General features: G+C 40.9%; 1 protein-coding gene across 1 annotated transcript in view; it reads left to right on the top strand.

Annotated features, from left to right (window-relative positions):
• LOC124777260 (rootletin-like) overlaps positions 1-21,404 on the top strand; it is a 239,025-nt gene that overhangs the window by 131,120 nt on the left and 86,501 nt on the right. Inside the window, 3 exon segments of the mRNA XM_047252586.1 lie at positions 40-268; positions 889-1,081; positions 12,161-12,344. Coding sequence (XP_047108542.1) covers positions 40-268; positions 889-1,081; positions 12,161-12,344 — 606 coding nt within the window.

Here is a 21,404-nt window from a genome sequence, read left to right as displayed (position 1 = left end):
TATGACTTAGCTCATGATGAATTTTTCTTGATTCCTTAGACGTGTGCAGCTGGAGCAGGAGCAGCAGGATCTGTTAGTGAAACAAGAGTCACTCAAGGGTCAGGTTTGTCGACTGACACGTGAACTTGAAACTTCAGAAAAGCGTGCTCAAGATATAAAGACCTCACTCACACAGCAGTCGGGTACACAAGAAGCAGAATATCAACATACCCTTTCAAATTTGCGTAAATCCAATGAGGATAATGTACGAAAACTTTCTGAAGAAAAGGTAAATAAATTTTTAGGCATTAGTATATAATGCTCATCTGAGAAACAATTATATAGGGCTTCAGAAATGTGTGTTTTATGTTTGTCCCATGGCAGTTTCATTAATAGTTTTTATACATTTTTCCTAACTCTCTCTTTTACCTTATGAATGACAATACGAATTAGGGTAGACTGTTACTCAACATATAGAGGAGGCATTCACTGGCAGACAAGCATATTTAAAAGTAGATAGATAGCTAAATGAATCTAACAATCTGCTTTTAAATGTGCATGTCAGCCATTGAATGCCTCTCTGTCTGCTGAACAGCAAACTATTCCTTCTCATGTTGTAATTCAAGCCTGGATTTTCCATTGTTTGGTTTACCTTATGAATGAATAATATATTAAGGACAAGAATGATCAGCATTATTTCAATCAAAAAATTTATTAGACAGCAGTTTTTACACTATATGCTGAAGTTGAGAACTATATTTCAATATCAGAACTCATTCTGTTACTTTCATCTGCTGACATGATTAGTATTTTCGTTTATGTACTGATGAGAAGTGGCTGCTAAAAATAGCTGCAGAGAATATTTCCTGTGAATTGTGCTGATTACCTTATGTTTTCTTTTACACATAGGAACAAGTGCGAATATCTTTGGAAAAACGTATGCAGCAATCATTGCAGCAGCTGGCTATAGAGAAGAATTCTGAGATACAACACTTACAGCAACAACTAGAGCAACTTCAACAGCATCTAGAACATGTGTGTCAACAGCACGAAGAGGTTATGCTGCGAGCAGAAAATGAGAAACAGCAAGCTCTTCTTATAGGTTTGTACAGAAGAAAACTTAATACTGTATTAAAGAAAGATTACTGAAATGAAATATAATTTACACATGGTGCCAAATGTGTTTGTTGAAGTGAAATGGAATTGATGTAAAATGTAATTTCACAAACCAACAGCATAAAGGTAGGAACTGAATGGACATGCAGCTCATGGCAGGGCAGAGAGTGCATTTACAGAAACTGTCACCAGGTGGCACCAACATGCAAATATATTGTTTAACTTACACAAAAAATGTTTTTAGCACATAGCGTGCTTTGCAAATCATGACTATGATTGAAGTTTCTCATAAAGAGAAATGAGAAGAAGCATTCTGTATGTACTTTACAGAATTTTTTTATGGCCAAGGTCGCATTCAAACCTGTTTTTTATTGACCAGTTTCAACAAGTAAAACTGTCATCTTCCGATCTTTGAAAACTTTTTTCATTGTACATCATGTTCCATTGTGTGTTCATAACTCTTGCTATGTAACATTTTAGTGGAGGGTTATTGCACATTCCACACAGGTTTGACTATAGGAAAATTACAAAGAGGTTTGCCACAAGTAAAAATAAACACACATAAAATGCACCTTGTGGAATGTGGCATGTCTACATATGTAGTGTTCCTTTGATCCTTTTCAGTTATTAACACGATATGTAGCAAAAGTGCTCATTTATGCCAGTATTTACATTTATGTGATGAGTGAAGCACGTCTTGGAACCTTCTCCCTTGAATTACATAGTTGCGTGCAGACATAAAGATGCTGAAGGTATTACCCCCATACTTCATAACCTATCTAGTTTTGCTGTGACTACACTTATGATGTGTCACGGATTAAAGATTTAGTATAGGATGAGCCTCACGGCCCCCCCCCCATGAACCATGGACCTTGCCGTTGGTGGGGAGGCTTGTGTGCCTCAGCGATACAGATAGCCGTACCGTAGGTGCAACCACAACGGAGGGGTATCTGTTGAGAGGCCAGACAAACGTGTGGTTCCTGAAGAGGGGCAGCAGCCTTTTCAGTAGTTGCAAGGGCAACAGTCTGGATGATTGACTGATCTGGCCTTGTAACAATAACCAAAACGGCCTTGCTGTGCTGGTACTGCGAACGGCTGAAAGCAAGGGGAAACTACAGCCGTAATTTTTCCCGAGGGCATGCAGCTTTACTGTATGATTACATGATGATGGCGTCCTCTTGGGTAAAATATTCCGGAGGTAAAATAGTCCCCCATTCGGATCTCCGGGCGGGGACTACTCAAGAGGATGTCGTTATCAGGAGAAAGGAAACTGGTGTTCTACGGATCGGAGCGTGGAATGTCAGATCCCTTAATCGGGCAGGTAGGTTAGAAAATTTAAAAAGGGAAATGGATAGGTTGAAGTTAGATATAGTGGGAATTAGTGAAGTTCGGTGGCAGGAGGAACAAGACTTCTGGTCAGGTGACTACAGGGTTATAAACACAAAATCAAATAGGGGTAATGCAGGAGTAGGTTTAATAATGAATAGGAAAATAGGAATGCGGGTAAGCTACTACAAACAGCATAGTGAACGCATTATTGTGGCCAAGATAGATACGAAGCCCACGCCTACTACAGTAGTACAAGTTTATATGCCAACTAGCTCTGCAGATGACGAAGAAATTGAAGAAATGTATGATGAAATAAAAGAAATTATTCAGATTGTGAAGGGAGACGAAAATTTAATAGTCATGGGTGACTGGAATTCGAGTGTAGGAAAAGGGAGAGAAGGAAACATAGTAGGTGAATATGGATTGGGGGACAGAAATGAAAGAGGAAGCCGCCTGGTCGAATTTTGCACAGAGCACAACATAATCATAACTAACACTTGGTTTAAGAATCATGAAAGAAGGTTGTATACATGGAAGAACCCTGGAGATACTAAAAGGTATCAGATAGATTATATAATGGTAAGACAGAGATTTAGGAACCAGGTTTTAAATTGTAAGACATTTCCAGGGGCAGATGTGGACTCTGACCACAATCTATTGGTTATGACCTGTAGATTAAAAATGAAGAAACTGCAAAAAGGTGGGAATTTAAGGAGATGGGACCTGGATAAACTAAAAGAACCAGAGGTTGTACAGAGATTCAGGGAGAGCATAAGGGAGCAATTGACAGGAATGGGGGAAATAAATACAGTAGAAGAAGAATGGGTAGCTTTGAGGGATGAAGTAGTGAAGGCAGCAGAGGATCAAGTAGGTAAAAAGACGAGGGCTAGTAGAAAACCTTGGGTAACAGAAGAAATATTGAATTTAATTGATGAAAGGAGAAAATATAAAAATGCAGTAAGTGAAACAGGCAAAAAGGAATACAAACGTCTCAAAAATGAGGTCGTCAGGAAGTGCAAAATGGCTAAGCAGGGATGGCTAGAGGACAAATGTAAGGATGTAGAGGCCTATCTCACTAGGGGTAAGATAGATACCGCCTACAGGAAAATTAGAGAGACCTTTGGAGATAAGAGAACGACTTGTATGAATATCAAGAGCTCAGATGGAAACCCAGTTCTAAGCAAAGAAGGGAAAGCAGAAAGGTGGAAGGAGTATATAGAGGGTCTATACAAGGGCGATGTACTGGAGGACAATATTATGGAAATGGAAGAGGATGTAGATGAAGATGAAATGGGAGATATGATACTGCGTGAAGAGTTTGACAGAGCACTGAAAGACCTGAGTCGAAACAAGGTCCCCGGAGTAGACAATATTCCATTGGAACTACTGACGGCCGTGGGAGAGCCAGTCCTGACAAAACTCTACCATCTGGTGAGCAAGATGTATGAAACAGGCGAAATACCCTCAGACTTCAAGAAGAATATAATAAGTCCAATCCCAAAGAAAGCAGGTGTTGACAGATGTGAAAATTACCGAACTATCAGCTTAATAAGTCACAGCTGCAAAATACTAACACGAATTCTTTACAGACGAATGGAAAAACTAGTAGAAGCCAACCTCGGGGAAGATCAGTTTGGATTCCGTAGAAACACTGGAACACGTGAGGCAATACTGACCTTAAGACTTATCTTAGAAGAAAGATTAAGGAAAGGCAAACCTACGTTTCTAGCATTTGTAGACTTAGAGAAAGCTTTTGACAATGTTGACTGGAATACTCTCTTTCAAATTCTAAAGGTGGCAGGGGTAAAATACAGGGAGCGAAAAGCTATTTACAATTTGTACAGAAACCAGATAGCAGTTATAAGAGTCGAGGGACATGAAAGGGAAGCAGTGGTTGGGAAGGGAGTAAGACAGGGTTGTAGCCTCTCCCCGATGTTGTTCAATCTGTATATTGAGCAAGCAGTAAAGGAAACAAAAGAAATATTTGGAGTAGGTATTAAAATTCATGGAGAAGAAATAAAAACTTTGAGGTTCGCCGATGACATTGTAATTCTGTCAGAGACAGCAAAGGACTTGGAAGAGCAGTTGAATGGAATGGACAGTGTCTTGAAAGGAGGATATAAGATGAACATCAACAAAAGCAAAACAAGGATAATGGAATGTAGTCTAATTAAGTCGGGTGATGCTGAGGGAATTAGATTAGGAAATGAGGCACTTAAAGTAGTAAAGGAGTTTTGCTATTTGGGGAGCAAAATAACTGATGATGGTCGAAGTAGAGAGGATATAAAATGTAGGCTGGCAATGGCAAGGAAAGCGTTTCTGAAGAAGAGAAATTTGTTAACATCCAGTATTGATTTAAGTGTCAGGAAGTCATTTCTGAAAGTATTCGTATGGAGTGTAGCCATGTATGGAAGTGAAACATGGACGATAAATAGTTTGGACAAGAAGAGAATAGAAGCTTTCGAAATGTGGTGCTACAGAAGAATGCTGAAGATTAGATGGGTAGATCACATAACTAATGAGGAAGTATTGAATAGGATTGGGGAGAAGAGAGGTTTGTGGCACAACTTGACCAGAAGAAGGGATCGGTTGGTAGGACATGTTCTGAGGCATCAAGGGATCACCAATTTAGTATTGGAGGGCAGCGTGGAGGGTAAAAATCGTAGAGGGAGACCAAGAGATGAATACACTAAGCAGATTCAGAAGGATGTAGGTTGCAGTAGGTACTGGGAGATGAAAAAGCTTGCACAGGATAGAGTAGCATGGAGAGCTGCATCAAACCAGTCTCAGGACTGAAGACCACAACAACAACAACGAGCCTCACGGTTTACATGAAAAATCATACTTCTGTCATACAGCTAGTAAATCTGCAGCTCATTGTGTGTATGTTTGGCTATATTGCTAACACATTATTACAACTTGGGTTTGGTGACCATGGCATAGTAGTCAGTCTGCAAACCACAAATATCATAAAAACTCAAACCACTTGGGTCTGAGAATGATGGTAATTTTTGTACCGCTTAATACAATTTGTTATTAAAATACAGTAAGGGAACACTCTGACAGTCAGATTCAGATACTCAGTGTGTCTTGTGATGAAGGCAACATGGTACACAAAGATCACTCAACTATCAAATTGTTTTGCTGGAGCAAGTAAATGTCTGAGGGTTAGGCAACATTGCTACTGGTGCAGGCTGCTATCGTAGTAGCTGTTGCTGCTGCAGAAATTATAACACCTGTTGCTGATGTTGATATTTCCTACCTTTCTTCCAGTTGTTAGACGGATTACATTTGCTGTTGCATTTCCAACAGCTGCTACCTCAACTTCAGGAAGTCGCAATCCATCTTTAACACTGTGATATTGTGTGGTGGAAAACACTCTCATCACCATTCTTCTGTCCTGTACAGACATTGGTAGAAACAAAGTTTGCGGTCGCTCTCACAGGGGCTGTTGGAACACGCAGTGACGTTTGTCAAGATGCCTGACAAATCCATCCAGAGAGTAATCCAAATCAAGAAACATGCAAGGCTGACCTCAGTATAATCGTATTGTGCATAGACAAAAGCTTCACTGGTTATGTGAGAGAGTAAAGACAAATGGTTGGCTGTGGTATTCATTAACACTAATGTGCCAGTAGCTGCACTTACCACACTTGCTGGTTGCTCTCTCCATGGAACTTGTGTCAACTGAGTGACTACACAGCAGGAGGACCTTTGACCAAGCTTCTGTTTCACTACTCAGGCTGGGCAAGAGATCTGAATCCCTCTCAGGTACAAAAATGTGTACATGCTTGTGTCAAAGACTGCACTGTCAGCAGCTGTCATCTGAAGTACATCAGTTACAAAAAGTCTCGTATAGTTTTATGAAGTGTTCTTTAAAAAATTGTTCACTAATACACACCTAACTATAATATTTCAAATGGATCACTACTTCTCTTGCAATCCATATTAATTTCATCACACAAGATGCCTATCTCAATTTTATCAATAGGTACAAATCTATGATAGAATATTGTCTTTGCAATACCTGTTGAATTTTAGCCATTGTCATTACATTAGAAGTTCCATGACTTGTCTCCTTAAGACCTACTGTTTATGAAACTGAATCAGAAAATAGTGGTGTGACTGGAATGTCTCACTTTTCAGCACAGTGTATACAAACACAAACCTTAATGAGGGATGAAAATTGTGTGATATTTCAGGATGGATATCCAGATCCCAACCCTCAGGGGCTCAGCATTTGTCTGCTGGGTGCAGGCTTACCTAGGCACACAGGGCCCTGTCTAGGGTGACTCGTTCTTCCCTAGCTGCTTGTGGGAATGAGATGGACCCCTCGAAATTTCTTCTTCTTTTCTCAGCAGAACTGGTGTGCCACATGGAGGTACCACCACCCAACCACACAAGAGGTTTCATGTGATGAGCCCTCCAGGTTCTTCAGTTGTTAAGACCACTTAGATATTTACTAACAGAATGCATGCTGCAGGTCAGAATGTATTTTGGATATTTAAAAGAAGAGAGGGCATCTTTGAAAATGTCTCCCCTTTTTACATTCAAAAGGGTTTAGAGGGCATTGCAGGAACATTAAAAATGAGTCGAGTGGTTATGCAGTGGGACACTATTTTTTGGAACAAATAATTCCCAGCAGGCAACACAACTCCAGAAAGTGAAATACCTTGGGAAATATGCCATTGACACAGAGTTCCACACTGCATTGAATTACAGCAAAGGTGTTGTGATGTGCCAGGATCTGGTGGACATTCCCAAAGAAGAAATGGAAGTTGAGTGGGTCCAAGAAGGAATAGTCGACGTTCAGAATATCATGAAAAGGGTGGCTGGCAATGTTACCAAATCCAACTCGTTTATACTGACTTTCAGCTGCACGAAACTTCTAGAGCACATTAAGGCAGGTTTCCTTCACCTAAGCATGCGGCCTTATGTACCCAACCCAATGTATGGTTTCCAATGCCAGTGCTTTGGGCATACTACTCATGGGTGTAAGGGAGAAGCCTCTTGTCGGAAATGTGCTAAATGCTGGTGCTTTGGGCATACTACTGATGGTTGTAAAAGAGAAACCAGTTGTGGCTAATCTGGCAAATGCCAGCCCCTTGGGCATACTACTCGTAGGTGTAAGGGAGAAGACACTTGTGGCAAATGTGGTATGGTTACCCACAAAGGAGTCACATGTTCATCACCTTTGAAGTGTGTGAACAGCTCTGAGGATCACCCTGTCTGCAGTCAGAACAGCAGCATATATCTTGAAGAACAAAAGATACAAGAGCATAAGACTAAGAAGTGCATCCTGTATGGTGAGGCTAAAAGGATTTATAAAGCCATGCTGTCCCCAACATTGATTACGTCCTATGCTTCAGTTCTGAAACAGCAAGTGCAGAATGCTGATGGTGCTTCACAAACAGAGATTGCCAATGTCAGCACTAGCCGCTGCATTTGTCAATGCACTAGTGGTGCAGCAGTTATTTCAATGCCTGTGCCTCCCCCAAGAACTTCAGAAATGGCCATTGTTGTCACCATTGCAGATCTCCCAGCCCCTCAAAAGGTTCAGTGTGGGGCGTCGGCCAATGCTGCACTAAAATAGCTGCAGCTATGTCTCTGAAGCTTATACCGGGCTGAAAATCAAAGGCCAAGCTTCCATCACTGATGAAGTCAGGAAATTAACAGTAAGACGATTTTGATGTCTCTCTCTCTGACATCTCCCAAAATTATTCGGTAGAGCTAATGGACCTCGATGTCGGACTCAGGACATCATCTACCCCTCAAGACTCAACCTCATCCTCTATGGGCTCACATCCACTGTGGAAAGACAGGATGCTGTTCAGGCAGCTGGCTGAGTTCGAACACCATGACAGCACCCAAGAAGGGTGGACCACTGATACTGCTGACTTATCCATCCCAACACCTTCAGGTCATCTTAGGAGGCAACCTTACGTTGGTAGACTGATGAGTAGCATTCAGCAATCCGGGACAGGAATGTGGCTCTTTGACAGTTTAAATGCTGCCCAACAACTGATAACGTCACAGCCATGAGAGCCAACGCTCGACCGTAAATAAGGAGAGCAAGAAAAGGTCATGGCAAATGTTCCTGCACTTCCACTTGTTCTACAGAGGTAATGGAAGCCACCCGGATGATTTCCAATAAACACAGTTGTTTACCAATAGCAGTAGTGCTGAAACATGAGTGTCTCCAAACAACGCTCAGACAGTGGCAGAGCATTTTGCTACAACTACTGACAGTGCTAGCTAGGATCTGGTGTTTTGCTGCTGCCATATAGCTGCAGAGTGAAGCAAGTTGGATTTCAGATCCCACAATTCTGCATCTTGAGAGTGCCGTTTCTCCATGTGAGAAATGGAATTACCATTTTCTGAGACTTGTGATATTGCACCAGGTCATCACCAAATCTGGTACTCTGTGCTTCAAAATTTGCCAGCAGTGTCAAAGGAAATCCTCCTCAAATGGTTTAATCTTATATGGCAGATAGGAAACGTTCCCAACTCATGGAGAGAGGCAGTTCTGATACCTCTCCTCAAACCAGGAAAATATCACACATTCCCCAGTTCTTACCGGAACGTCGCCATAACAAGCTGTGTAGGAAAGATAAGATCCTGGAGCGAATGGTTAACCGTCATCTGGTATTGTTGTCAGAGGCAAGGCAACTCCGTAGCCACTCTCAGTGTGGATTCCGGAGATTTCACTTCCCTGTCGACAACCAGACCCTACTAGAGGCGTCTGTGCAGCAGGTTTTCCTATGTAACCATCACTGTCTTGATATAGTCTTTGATTTCAGTAAGGTATAGGACCCTACCTGGAGATGTATTCTCATGCAACTCCATCACTGGGGCTTTCCTGGCCACCCCCCCCCCCCCCCCCATCTTCATTCGTCCTTCCTGTCTAAGCACTTAATTAGGTCAGAGTTGGTGATGTGCTCGTGGATCGTTTAGGGCAGGAGAATGGTTTTCTTCAGGGCAGTGCTTGAAGTGTTACCCTCTTTGCCATCACCATAAACAGTGTCATGTCTACGGTCAGAAGTACTGTACAGTGCACCTTATTTGTAGATGAGTTTGCTGTTTGCTGCTCCTTCTCCAATGTTGCAACAGTGACCTCCCAGTTGTAACTTACAGTGCATAGGTTTGAGGAGTGGGCTGCAAAGATGGGATTTCAGTTTTCTGCAGATAAGTGTGTGTGTGTGTGTGTGTGTGTGTGTGTGTGTGTGTGTGTGTGTGTTTGTTTGTGGTCGTTTTTATCAATCTCGTCATATTTTTAATTTAACCGACTTGCATGTGAGGGACACCATTCTACTTTTAAAGACTCACTAAGATTTATGGGCCTCATTTTTTACTCCATATTGTCGTGGTGACCACAGCCAAGAGACCTGAAATCCAGAATACCGATTGCACTGGATACTATAAAGTGGCTTAGCTGCAGGCTTTGGGAACAGATAGGGTGCACCTTCTCCTATTTTATAAGGCTTTCGTGCATTTGAGGTTAGACTATGAGTGCACAGTGTATGGGTCGGCAAGGCCTTCTGGTCTGAAGATCGTTGACACTATCCACCATGAGAGAATTAGGCTGACCACTGGTGCTCATAGGCCCTGCCCCATTCCCAATCTCTTTGCTGAGGCTGGTGAACAATCACTTACAATCCAACAGCAACTTCTCATGCTGCATCAGGCATGTAAGTTCCTCACTGCTCCAAATTCACCTGCATACCATACTGTTACTTGTCTGCTTCTGGGTGCCTTTTCTCCAGTTGTCCATGAGCAACAAGGCCATTGGGATCCACATGCAGCATGTGCTGGAATCTCTTGTTGTGGAGGAGGTACAACCCCAGATCCAGGATTTATCCACCTGTCTCCCTGGTTACTGCAGAGGCTCAGAGTAATTTTAGATTTAGTGTAGTTTTTAATATGTTACTTAAAGACATTTTAACTGAGCACCACACATTTACAGCTGTCTTAATGGGTGGCTCAAAACGGGGGCTCTGTTGGTTGTTCTGATATTTTCTCTGAACATATTCTCAAGGTCCGACTGCCTCAAGGCTTTACTGTGTTCATGCAGAATTATATGCGATCTTGAGGGCGCTGGAGCAGATGAAATGTGATTTGAGTACTAAATTCCTTGCCTGTTCCAATTCTCTGAGTGCCCTTCACACTCCAAAACGCATGTACCCAGCAGATAAAGTAGTCCTGAATATCTAGGACACCCTCCTCCAACTACAACGACTGGGAAAGGTGGTGTCTTTCTTCTGTATGCCAGGGAACATGGGTACTGTGTGGAATGAAAGAGCAGATGTAACAGCCAAGGAGACATGTGATGCTCAGTTAGTTTGGTGTGTTATTCCCCTTCATGCTACCACCTTGCTGTTCGGATACAGGGTCTTGCATCAGTGGAAGCATGAGTGGCTGGAAGTGGCAGGCAGTAAGCTCCGTATAGTTAAGCCCAGAATGTGCCTCCTTCCAACCATGTCGATGCAACGAGGTTCTCCTTACTTGTCTTCACATAGGGAACAGCACTATGATGCATGGCATTCTGACATGTTCCACACCCAGGAGGATCCCCTCTTTTGTTGGTCTATGGAATGAATAATTAATCTAATCTAATCTAATCTAATCTTCTTGCTCCAGCGAGAGGAACCTCGACTGTGTGGTACTCGTTGTGTATGGATCAGTGTGTCACATTTTATTAGACTGTGTTTTATTTTCCAATGAGCGGGCAGTGGCAGATTTGCCAATGGAAATGCCCTCTATTTTAGTAATATACAAACATATGTGGTGTTTTAAAGTTTAGTGATTTGTCTGACATGTTTCCAAAAAGTTTAGGGAGATGTTTTTAACATGTGAATGGGATGACTGACCTACTCATGTCTTTTGTAAGTGGTCAGTCAGTCACACTTCCTCGTGCCTTTCTTTTAGCTCCTCTTTTGTTTTATTTGTGTTTTAATCCCATGTATAGCACCTTTTCCCCTTTCTCCATTGTCTTAGAGCACGTGGGATAGAGCGATTGTGTAGTCAATGCGAGTGAAGTGGGAGTGAGTGCATGAGTGTCATTTTATAGGTTTCCTCCTCATTATATGATAACATTTTTGTAATTTTAACCACATTTGTTTCTTTTAATGTGTGTAAGGGTACTGATAACCTGACTGTTGAGTGCTCATAAGCTCCAAACGTGCGCACGCACACTCGCGCGCGCGCGCAGCGCGCGCGCGCGCGCGCAGCGCGCGCGCGCGCGCACACACACACACACACACACACACACACACACACACACACACACTCTCTCTCTCTCTCTCTCTCTCTCTCTCTCTCTCTCTCTGATCAGATCCTAGCTTTCACTTGAACTGCTTTCCACCAAACATTTCCTCCTGGAATGATACAAAATTTTAGTTTGTCATTGCTTATCCTGTGTGGTTCCAACCTATGTGGAAGCTTTCCAAAGACACAGTATGAATAATGTTACTGGGAGAATGGATACAATAGAGAATGACTTTAACACAGCATATGCCAGATTTTTCCCCCACTAGTGTGAATGACATTTTATGTTATTACATCAAAAGATGCATGCTATTAATTGTATGAAGAGGAAAAATAAGCAAGACTCAGATATATTTAGTACAATGAAAATTCAAAAACTTGATTGGTTATATCTTGCCAATTTTAAGGTAAACTTTTTAAATTCAAATTATATTATAACCATACATAGAGCTTAACCAAAGGTTTTTTTCAGCACACCATGATCAGCAAGCAGTTCAAGCAAAATTAGAATCAGTGCAACGGGAACTGGAGCAGGAGCAAGCAGCATTGGAGCGGCTTAGACGTGATTCATCAGTACGTGCAGAGCAGGACCGTGCCAGTGTCAATCAGTTACGAGAGGAACTTGCCAGACTCAAAGCAAGATTGGATGAAGCCAGGTGTGTGATAAAATATTGATAATTCAGGCTATAGAGAAAGATAGTGTGTGAGAACTGAAACCATTCAGTGATTGTTTTATTTATTATTACAAACTAGTAAGTGAGCCTTTTTTGTTCATAATTCAGGAAAAGAATGGTGACTATGAGATGGGATAGATCAGATAAATAATGAGGAGGTACTGAGCTGAACTGGGGAGAAAAGAAGGGCATGGCACAATTTGACTAAAAGAAGGAACTGATAGATCAGATGCAACCAGAAATGTCCAGGAATTGTTGGTTTGTTAATGTATGGAACTGTTGGGAGCAAAAATTGTAGTGGGAGATGATAAGCAGGCTCAAATGGTAATTTTGCAGAGAATCTGCACAGAATTGACTATTGTACAGAGATGCATTAAGATCACAAAAACAATTCCTCAGACTTCAGCAATAAGAGCTTATTAAGATGCATACGTATCACACACTTCTGTAAGAGGTGTTTCTATAGAGGCAGACTTAAGTCACAAGGATTGGGAGTTACCACATCATTTCCTTACAACTCTACTAATCCAGGTCTTGGGCCAACTGTTCCTACTCTTCACCTCTGTACATCTTACACTTTCTTTTGCTTATTTCCCTATCATTTCCTTGTATGATTTTTCATTGATTTCTCATTGTGGAATCTATAAAAATATGGATTTGTTTTTTGAGGAGTTGTTAATTGTTACTATGATATCAAAATGAAAAATTTTTTGCATTAAATGCTGCAGAGAAACATTATTTCGGTTTTAGCACAGTTTCAGTAGTAATCAACCATCAAAAAGTTACATTTGCTATTTTCTTTTTGAGAACCCTCTCCCTTGTAACCAGAATGTTTTGGTTCATTTATCAGCTTCTCGAGCCCCACATAAACTGTATGCTTTGACAGATTTGCTGTAAAATGTACAGCAAGTTATCAAATATTGCAAGAAACGCTTAAAAACTGGGACACACACACCATGAATACAGTATTTTTTTCATATGTGGCTGTCTTCTCCCATTTGTAAAACTGTAGTGTGAGGAAACATAGAGATAACACTAGACAGATAAACATAGTGAGTTCTCCATTCGTTAAGAGAGACTGGATGGTAACAGTACTTAGGCACGAACAAATACAGTGTTTCCATTCCTGAACTAAGCTGCAGATCAAGGCTGGTGTTGAATGAGCTGTACTGCTTGATGAGAAGAGTACTGCTTTATGTGAAGAGTAAACAGTGGATATTACCATCACTTACAAAAAGTTAAAAATAGTCAACTGCTGAAACACTAACAAATGCCAGGAGGTGCAGTCAGAATACATTGAAGAATTAGTTCAAATAAATAGCACAACAGACTTCTAGAAAATGTTCAGGGAGGTACAATAGCATTATCAAAACCTTATTGTATGCGTTTGAAGAGAAAATGGGGAAACAAAACTCAACAATACAGGGACTATGTGCTAGTAGCCATTTAATTTGGAAACCACGTGGGAACCTGAAAATCGAAATGTGAACTTGTGTTAACTGCTTTAGAAGAAGTCCAACAAATAATCCATAAACAAGAATCACACCAAAAAAATCAGAAGAATATAAAATAGCACAATAAACATGAAAACATGCTGGTCGATCCTTAAAAAAAATTTCCTCCATAATCTGAGCAACACATAGTATTAGATGTAGCACTTTGTTAATTTAAAGTTGATAACAAACTCAGAAAAATAATTCAGTAATTGGAAAGGCTCTATAAGAAACTGGAACAAACAACCAAATGAAATTGGGGACCAAAACAAAGGTGTCCAGATTAAGTGGTTGGTTTTTTTCACTAATGATTAAGCTATTTTTTTAAGTATTTGACTATAGGCTTTGTTGAAATAAATCTTTTAGAAAAATTGAAGATAAAACAGTGTTTCAAATGTCAACATCCAAAACAAAGTATTTAATCAACATCTTGTATGCATGCAAAGTGCTAAAAACCAGTCCATAAGTCAAAATACTTCAAGAAGTAATTCACATAAATGAATTGATTACAGATGCAAATAATGCCAGATGTAGAATGTCTGAGATAGCGTATCAACCAGGGATACTAGCAGAAAAAAATGCCAGTAAATGTAAAAATTAGACACTACAATATACTTACAGACTTCCACACCATCAGTGAAGCCCCTGTAATTCCACCCAACCACCCCTGGGTAACTTTCTAGGAATTCCTGGTGTCTGACCTTATCTCATCCTCTTTTCCTAGGTCCCTTTCCAAAAATCCAAACCACTTGTAGAGAAAATAACTGTCATCTGCAAATTTGACAGACCCCTTATCTATGATTGTCCTTGTAAACAAAGGCTCAACCACTTTCGAGATGAACTGCTACAATTATGTGACATAAGCTGTGCCCCAATTGTCTGCCCTTTCACCTACAAGCCCTGCCAATGAGATCCCATCCCAGAAGTCGGGCATAAACTTCTGTCCATCGCAGAACCTCTGCCTCTGAATACACCTCCCTACTCACTCGTATTTTCTCCTGTATACCCCCCTCCTACATGCTTCCAAAATTTTATAATCAGTACCATCCTGGATATAACTTTGTGGGTTTTACTGTGCCACTATGGAAAGAATCTTAATTCTTGATTACCAGCACCTCCAACTCATTGCCTGCAACCTAGCTTCCTGTATCAAAGACAAAACACTTTGTTCATTGTCTTTCAACCATCCTCACACCATTACCACCTGGATCCAACATCCCCCCTGTCGGTGGACTTGTTGTTGTCAAACACTACCCTCCCAACATCCTGCTAATTCAAAGCACCACCTGATACCTTATACACATGTAAACTACATGTACAATCAGATTTGGCACAACAGTTGGCACCCACATGGTACCATCATACGCCACTCTGTTTATGGGCAATCTAAAGCCAACCTTCCTAGCCGCCTAATATCCCAAATTAAACAATAGAAATTCCAGGCTGGAATAGCAACAATGTAGGAAAAAATGGATTGCTACTTACCATAAAGATGACACATTAAGTTGCAGGCAGGCACAATTAAGAGACTTACACAGAGCTTTCGGCCACAGTCTTCATCAGACTAAGAGAGAGAAACACGTACTATTCATTCGTACAAGCAAGCACACCTCACGGTCACATGATAGCCAACTCCAGCAACTCTGCACAGAATGCAACTGTCATTTGAAATGGAAGCAGCAATCTGGAGGGGCTGGGGAAGGGGGAGGGATAGCAGTGTACGAGTGGGGTGAGAGAGCAGCACTGTCTGGTGGAGTGTGCAGGGACTAGACTCCCAATAGGCCGCCAGCTGTATATCTACATATACATTGATACTCTGCAAGCCACCGTATGGTGTGTGGTGGACAGTACCCCGTACCGCTACTTGTCATTTTCCCTCCTGTTCCACTTGCAAATAGAGTGAGAGAAAAATGACTGCGTGTAGGTACCCGTATGAACCCTACTTTCGCATAACTTATCCATGTGGCCCTTACACGTGATGTATGTTGGCAGCAGTAGAATCGTTCGGCAGTCAACTTCAAATGCTGGTTCTCTAAATTTTCTCAATAGTGTTTCTTGAAAAGAACGTCACCTTCCCTCCAGGGATTTCCATTTGAGTTCTAGCATCTCCATATCACTTATGTGTCATTCGAACCTACCAGCAACAAATCTAGCAGCCCGTGAATTGCTTTGATATCTTCCTTCAATCTGATCTGGTACAGATCCCAAACACTCTTGCAGTACTCAAGAAAAGGTCACACCAGTGTCTCCTGTATGCAGTCTCCTTTATAAGTGAAACACTCTTTCCTAAATTTCTCCCAATAAACGAAACTCAACCATTGCTTTCCCTAGCACAGTTTTCACATGCTCATTCCACCTCATATTGCTTTGCAGTGTTATGTCGAGATATTTTAACGACCTGACTGTGTCAAGGAGGATACTAGTAATACTGTATGTGAATATTACAGGTTTGTTCTTCCTACTCATCTGGATAGCCGCCATTTATCACACCAACTGGAAATTTTGTATAAGTCGCCTTGTATCTTTCCTACAGTCACTTGAGTGTGACACCTTACCATACACCACAGCATCATCAGCAGTCAACTGCAGATTGCAGCCCAGCCTGATGAACAAATCATTTATGTATATAGAGAACGACAGTGGTCCTATCACACTTCCCTGCTTTACTCCTGACAGTATCCTTGTCTCTGATGAACACTCATTGTCGAGGACGAGATACTGGGTTCTGTTATTTAAGAAGGCTTCGTGGCATTCACATATATGTGAACTTATTCCATATGCTCATACCTTTGTTAACAGCCTGCAATGGGGCACTGTGTCAAATGCTTTTGGGAAATCTAAAAATATGGAATCTGCCTGTTGCCCTTAATCCATAGTTCTCAGTATATTGTGTGAGAAAAGGACAAGCTGAGTTTCGCATGAACAATGCTATTCTTCTATTCTTTTCCCTTTCCTACCCCCTCTTGATTGCTGCTTCCATTCCATGTGACAGTTGCATTCTGGTCTGAGCTGCATGAGTTGGCAATCGTGTGTGAAGTGTTTTTGTTTGTGTGAATGAATGGTGTGTGTTTCTTTTTCTGTTGAAGGCTGTGGCCGAAATCTTTGTGTAAGTGTCTTTTAATTGTGCCTATTTGCAACTTAATGTGTCATCTTTATGGTAAGTAGCAATCTGTCTTTTTCCTACATTGTTAATATCTCAAATAAGTCCCTTGTCTGGTTGAGATCTGTTGATACTACCTTTATGATCTAGACCAAGGGCCAAGACACTATCCTCCTTGCTCCACAGCCTCAGCACCTTCTCTCACATCTCCTTCACCTGTTCCTTCTCCGCCCAGCATGTTGCACTCCTAGACATTCGTCTACACCTTTCTGGTGGCTGCATAAAAACCTTGATCAATATTAAACCCTCTAACCACCAACAGTACCTGCTATAGAACCTGGACACCCTTGGACAACACATCTGCAGTGATGAACAATCCCATGCCCAGTATGCTAAAGGTCTTGCTAAGGTCTTCCCAATCTGATAGTACCCTCCAAAGCCTAGTCTGCAAACATACTATGTGCCATGTTCATGTATGCCCCCAATCTTCCGCCAGCCAGTGTGGCTGAGCGGTTCTAGGCACTTCAGTCTGGAACCGCGCGACTGCTACAGTGGCAGGTTTGAATCCTGCCTCAGGCATGGATGTGTGTGATGTCCTTAGGTTAGTTAGGTTTAAGTAGTTCTAGGGGACTGATGACCTCAGATGTTAAGTCTCATAGTGCTCAGAGCCATTTGAGCCCCCAATGTTCCAAGTGACTTCATGAAGCACATGCAATGGAGCACCCCGTCATTACCTGATATTAATCTGGACTGCAACCATGTGACCATATCCTTCAGTACAGATTCAACTAGTTATTGTTGTGTCCAGAAATGAGGAACATCTTACCCATATTCCTTCCCATCCCTTTTAAAGTGGTATACCACCGCATTGTTAGCGCGAAAAACACCCTAGTTTACCCATACACCATACTCACTCCTAACTCCTTGCTGCATGGTTCACACACCTGTGGAAGGCCCAGATGCAATATCTGTCCTATGCATCCACCCAGCACATCCATTATCAGTCCTGTCACAAGTATATGCTTTACTATCCTGTCAAATGCAGGGCCACTAGTGAAAGCATTTACATCATACATCAGCTCTGCTGTAACTTTTGCACAAACTTTTATGTGGGCATGACAATCAACCAAGCAGTTGCTCATTCAAAAGAGTGACTACCATCAACTGTAGCCAAGAGAAGTATTTTACTTCAACAGCTGATTTACAAACCACACTACCTGAAAACCTTCCCATGCCACCTGAACACCTTCCATCCTCCCCCATCTCTTGGCCTTAGCAGCTTCTCAGAATTACTTGGATGGGAACTGTCCTTACAACACATACCACAATCCTATTGTTGTCACTTTCTTTTAGCCCCTGTCTCGTCATCTCCAGCTCTGTCCCCAAGTAGCCTTTTCATATGAATCATGTTTTGTACTCTATCAGACAGATAGTTGTTGGATCGTCAGAAGGGTCCAGGCCAGAGGAGGGAGCGTTATGGTCTGGGGAAAATTTTCGTGGAGTCCTTGAGAAATGTCATCATTGTGGAAGGCCATGTCCTTGGAGACCATGCCCCACCCCTACATGCAGTTTATTTTTCCTCGTCTTGATTCCATATACCAGCAGCATAGTGCAACCTCTCACGTAGCTTTTAGAGAGAGAGAGAGAGAGAGAGAGAGAGAGAGAGAGAGAGAGAGACTGTGTGTGTGTGTGTGTGTGTGTGTGTGTGTGTGTGTGTGTGTGTGTTGGTTTCGAAGACCACCGGGATGAGTTTACCATACTCCCCTGGCCACCTAATGGCCTGAATTCAGACCCAGTTAAGAATCTGTGGGACCATCTTGATCGGGCTGTTTGCATCATGGGTCGTCAACCAAGAAGTCTAGTGCTTGACTCCCTTCCTGCTCGTCTGCATTGGAAAAGGTGGTTATTCAGGCATTTGAAAAGTTGCTAAAATGAATGGGGGAAAACTTATAAATGAAATGCTAAGGATAAATCTGAGTAGGGCAGTAATTAATGAGATCATTGGTCTGCAGCCAGGTAGATATATGGAAACAAAATGCTTGTTACTGAGCAAAATATTAATCCAGGTAATTTTCCTGTTGATGTACAAGTTTATCAAATGGGAGAAGCTTAGGCACAGTTTTGAGGAAACCTTAGTACATCATTGGGTTGCCAATTGACAAGGGCTGATAAGAGACCTATAGAGAAATTAGTTGATTGGATTTGTCAATTTTTTTCCATATTAGTGGGGCCTGCACGTCAGTGTCTCCAATTGTGGAAGAGTGTCTTACATATCCTCTTCTCACTGAAGCGCAACAACAGCAGAATCATTAACAGCCAAAACTACAGCAGTGAAGAAATCTCTGGAAACATTTTGTTGCGACTACTCTGAATATGATCAAAGAAGGATGACAATTTTACCTGTCCTTGGATATTCTGCTGGAATGCATCACCTTATAGTGACCACTAATGAGTGTAAAACTGCTCCAGCATAGCATCATATTATATCATCATTAGTACTTCAAGTTTCAGGCAGTGAACTCCACAGTAGGGTAGTGATGTGGCGATTCGGCCCCATCATTAGGTTCATGGAACACTTCATGCTGCACCATCAGTATTCCATGTGCATAGTTCTATGCCATGCTGAGACGAAATCTACTGTATGTTTACCAGGTTGTGGCTGAGACAGATTTTATTTGTTAATTTGGTGACACGGTGTCACGATGTAGGAACACTAGAACTGATGAAGTAATGAGGGACCTGTAATGTGTAGCTTTGTAATAGAGGCTGAAATTTTGTCATTAAACGTCTGTTGTTAGATTCTGCAAAAACAGGGAATAACTTGTAGTGGAACGGGAAGGGAGGGTGTTGGAGGGGGTGGGGGTCAAACAATATGATGCAGTAGCATCAACAAAATTACTGTCTGCAAACAGTGAGGTAGTGCTCTAAATTGAAATGAATATTTTAGTTTATATGAGATGTGCTACATAATTTAATACTAATTTCTCTCTCTCTCTCTCTCTCTCTCTCTCTCTCTCTCTCTCTCTCTCTCTCTCTCTTTCTTTTTCATAATAATGATGCGCCTGCATGCAGTGGGGAAAAAAGTTTTATGGAATTTAAGGGTGTTATTCCGCTCTGGGAATATATAGATACAAAATTCAGTTGTTGTTTAGACTTTGTGTCATCTTTATTTTTTGTAGCTATTATCAGTACTACAAAACTCTGAAAAGCCAACATCAAATTTTTGTTCCATTCCAGTAATCAACATGGTAGGTTTCAGTTTACATCTTGGTCATTAATGAGGTTAATATTGACAATATGTTTTCCTTTACCATCATGTGTTCTGACAATATTGTGCTAAACAATACTTACTACTACTTCTGTTGTGAAATTAGAGCAGATGCCATCTCTGTTAACTGTTCATTTGCAATAATGTACAGTGGTTAATTTTTGGTAATTAGTTGCCAAAACTAATGTACAGTGTAATGTGAAAGATACCCACGTCCCTTGTATATCATTAGTATATTAACACTGGATGTGTGCCAGTGGTAGAGAAAATGTATTTAAGTACAAATACAATTATTAAAAATTATTTTCTGTATGTTGAGCTCAAGGAATGTCTGTCCATAAATGAAGATTGTTATGTAGATTAACATACATTAGAATATCATTTACAGTTAAGAGAATCGTGAATTGTGGCGTATTTGTCCCATAATTTACATAACCTAAATCATTTGATTCAGGTACAGGAGACACGTCAAATTGTGGTAAAATTTCACCATAAACAAAGAACAACTGATGTTAACAAACAGCTTCATAATAATTATACAATTTTGTTATATATGGATACAATACAATCTAACATTTAATTACCAATTGCTCAAATTATCATTTCATCCTCTATAAATTCTTCTATTGAATAGTCACATTCCTCCCACAGAATCTACTGTAGCCTCATTTTTAAAATTTCTGGCTTCATATTAAATATGTTTTTTGCCCATTAGCTTGTTATATATTATCATCCCCATATACTGTGGAGACGTGCATATAATTTCAACTGGTGTGTGCATAGCATAAAATTATTTTTATTTCTTGTGTTATATGTATGGTTAAAATGATTCTCCTCAAATATTTTTTGTCTGCGATGTAGGAAGATTATAATTTTATAATTGTATGTGGAGGGAACGGTTAGATTTTTTCAGTTTCCGAAATAATGGGCAACAAGACTCTGTTTGCTGTGCAGTACACGTGTCAGACAATTTTCTTTTGCAGTTTCAGTATTTGAGATACACTACTTGAACTTCCCCAGAAGATTATCCCATATTTAATGACAGATTCAAAATAACTATAATAAGCAATTTTTTGTGTACTCAAATCAGTCAAATTTGCTAGTATTTGCATTGCAGACGCAAAACTGCATAGTTTATTTGATAGGAAATCAATATGTGTATTCCAGCTTAAGTTCTTGTT

The sequence above is a fragment of the Schistocerca piceifrons genome, chromosome 2 (assembly GCF_021461385.2).
Source record: "Schistocerca piceifrons isolate TAMUIC-IGC-003096 chromosome 2, iqSchPice1.1, whole genome shotgun sequence".
Classification (NCBI taxonomy): Eukaryota; Metazoa; Arthropoda; class Insecta; order Orthoptera; family Acrididae; genus Schistocerca; species Schistocerca piceifrons.
This window is presented reverse-complemented; position numbering and strand designations above follow the sequence as displayed.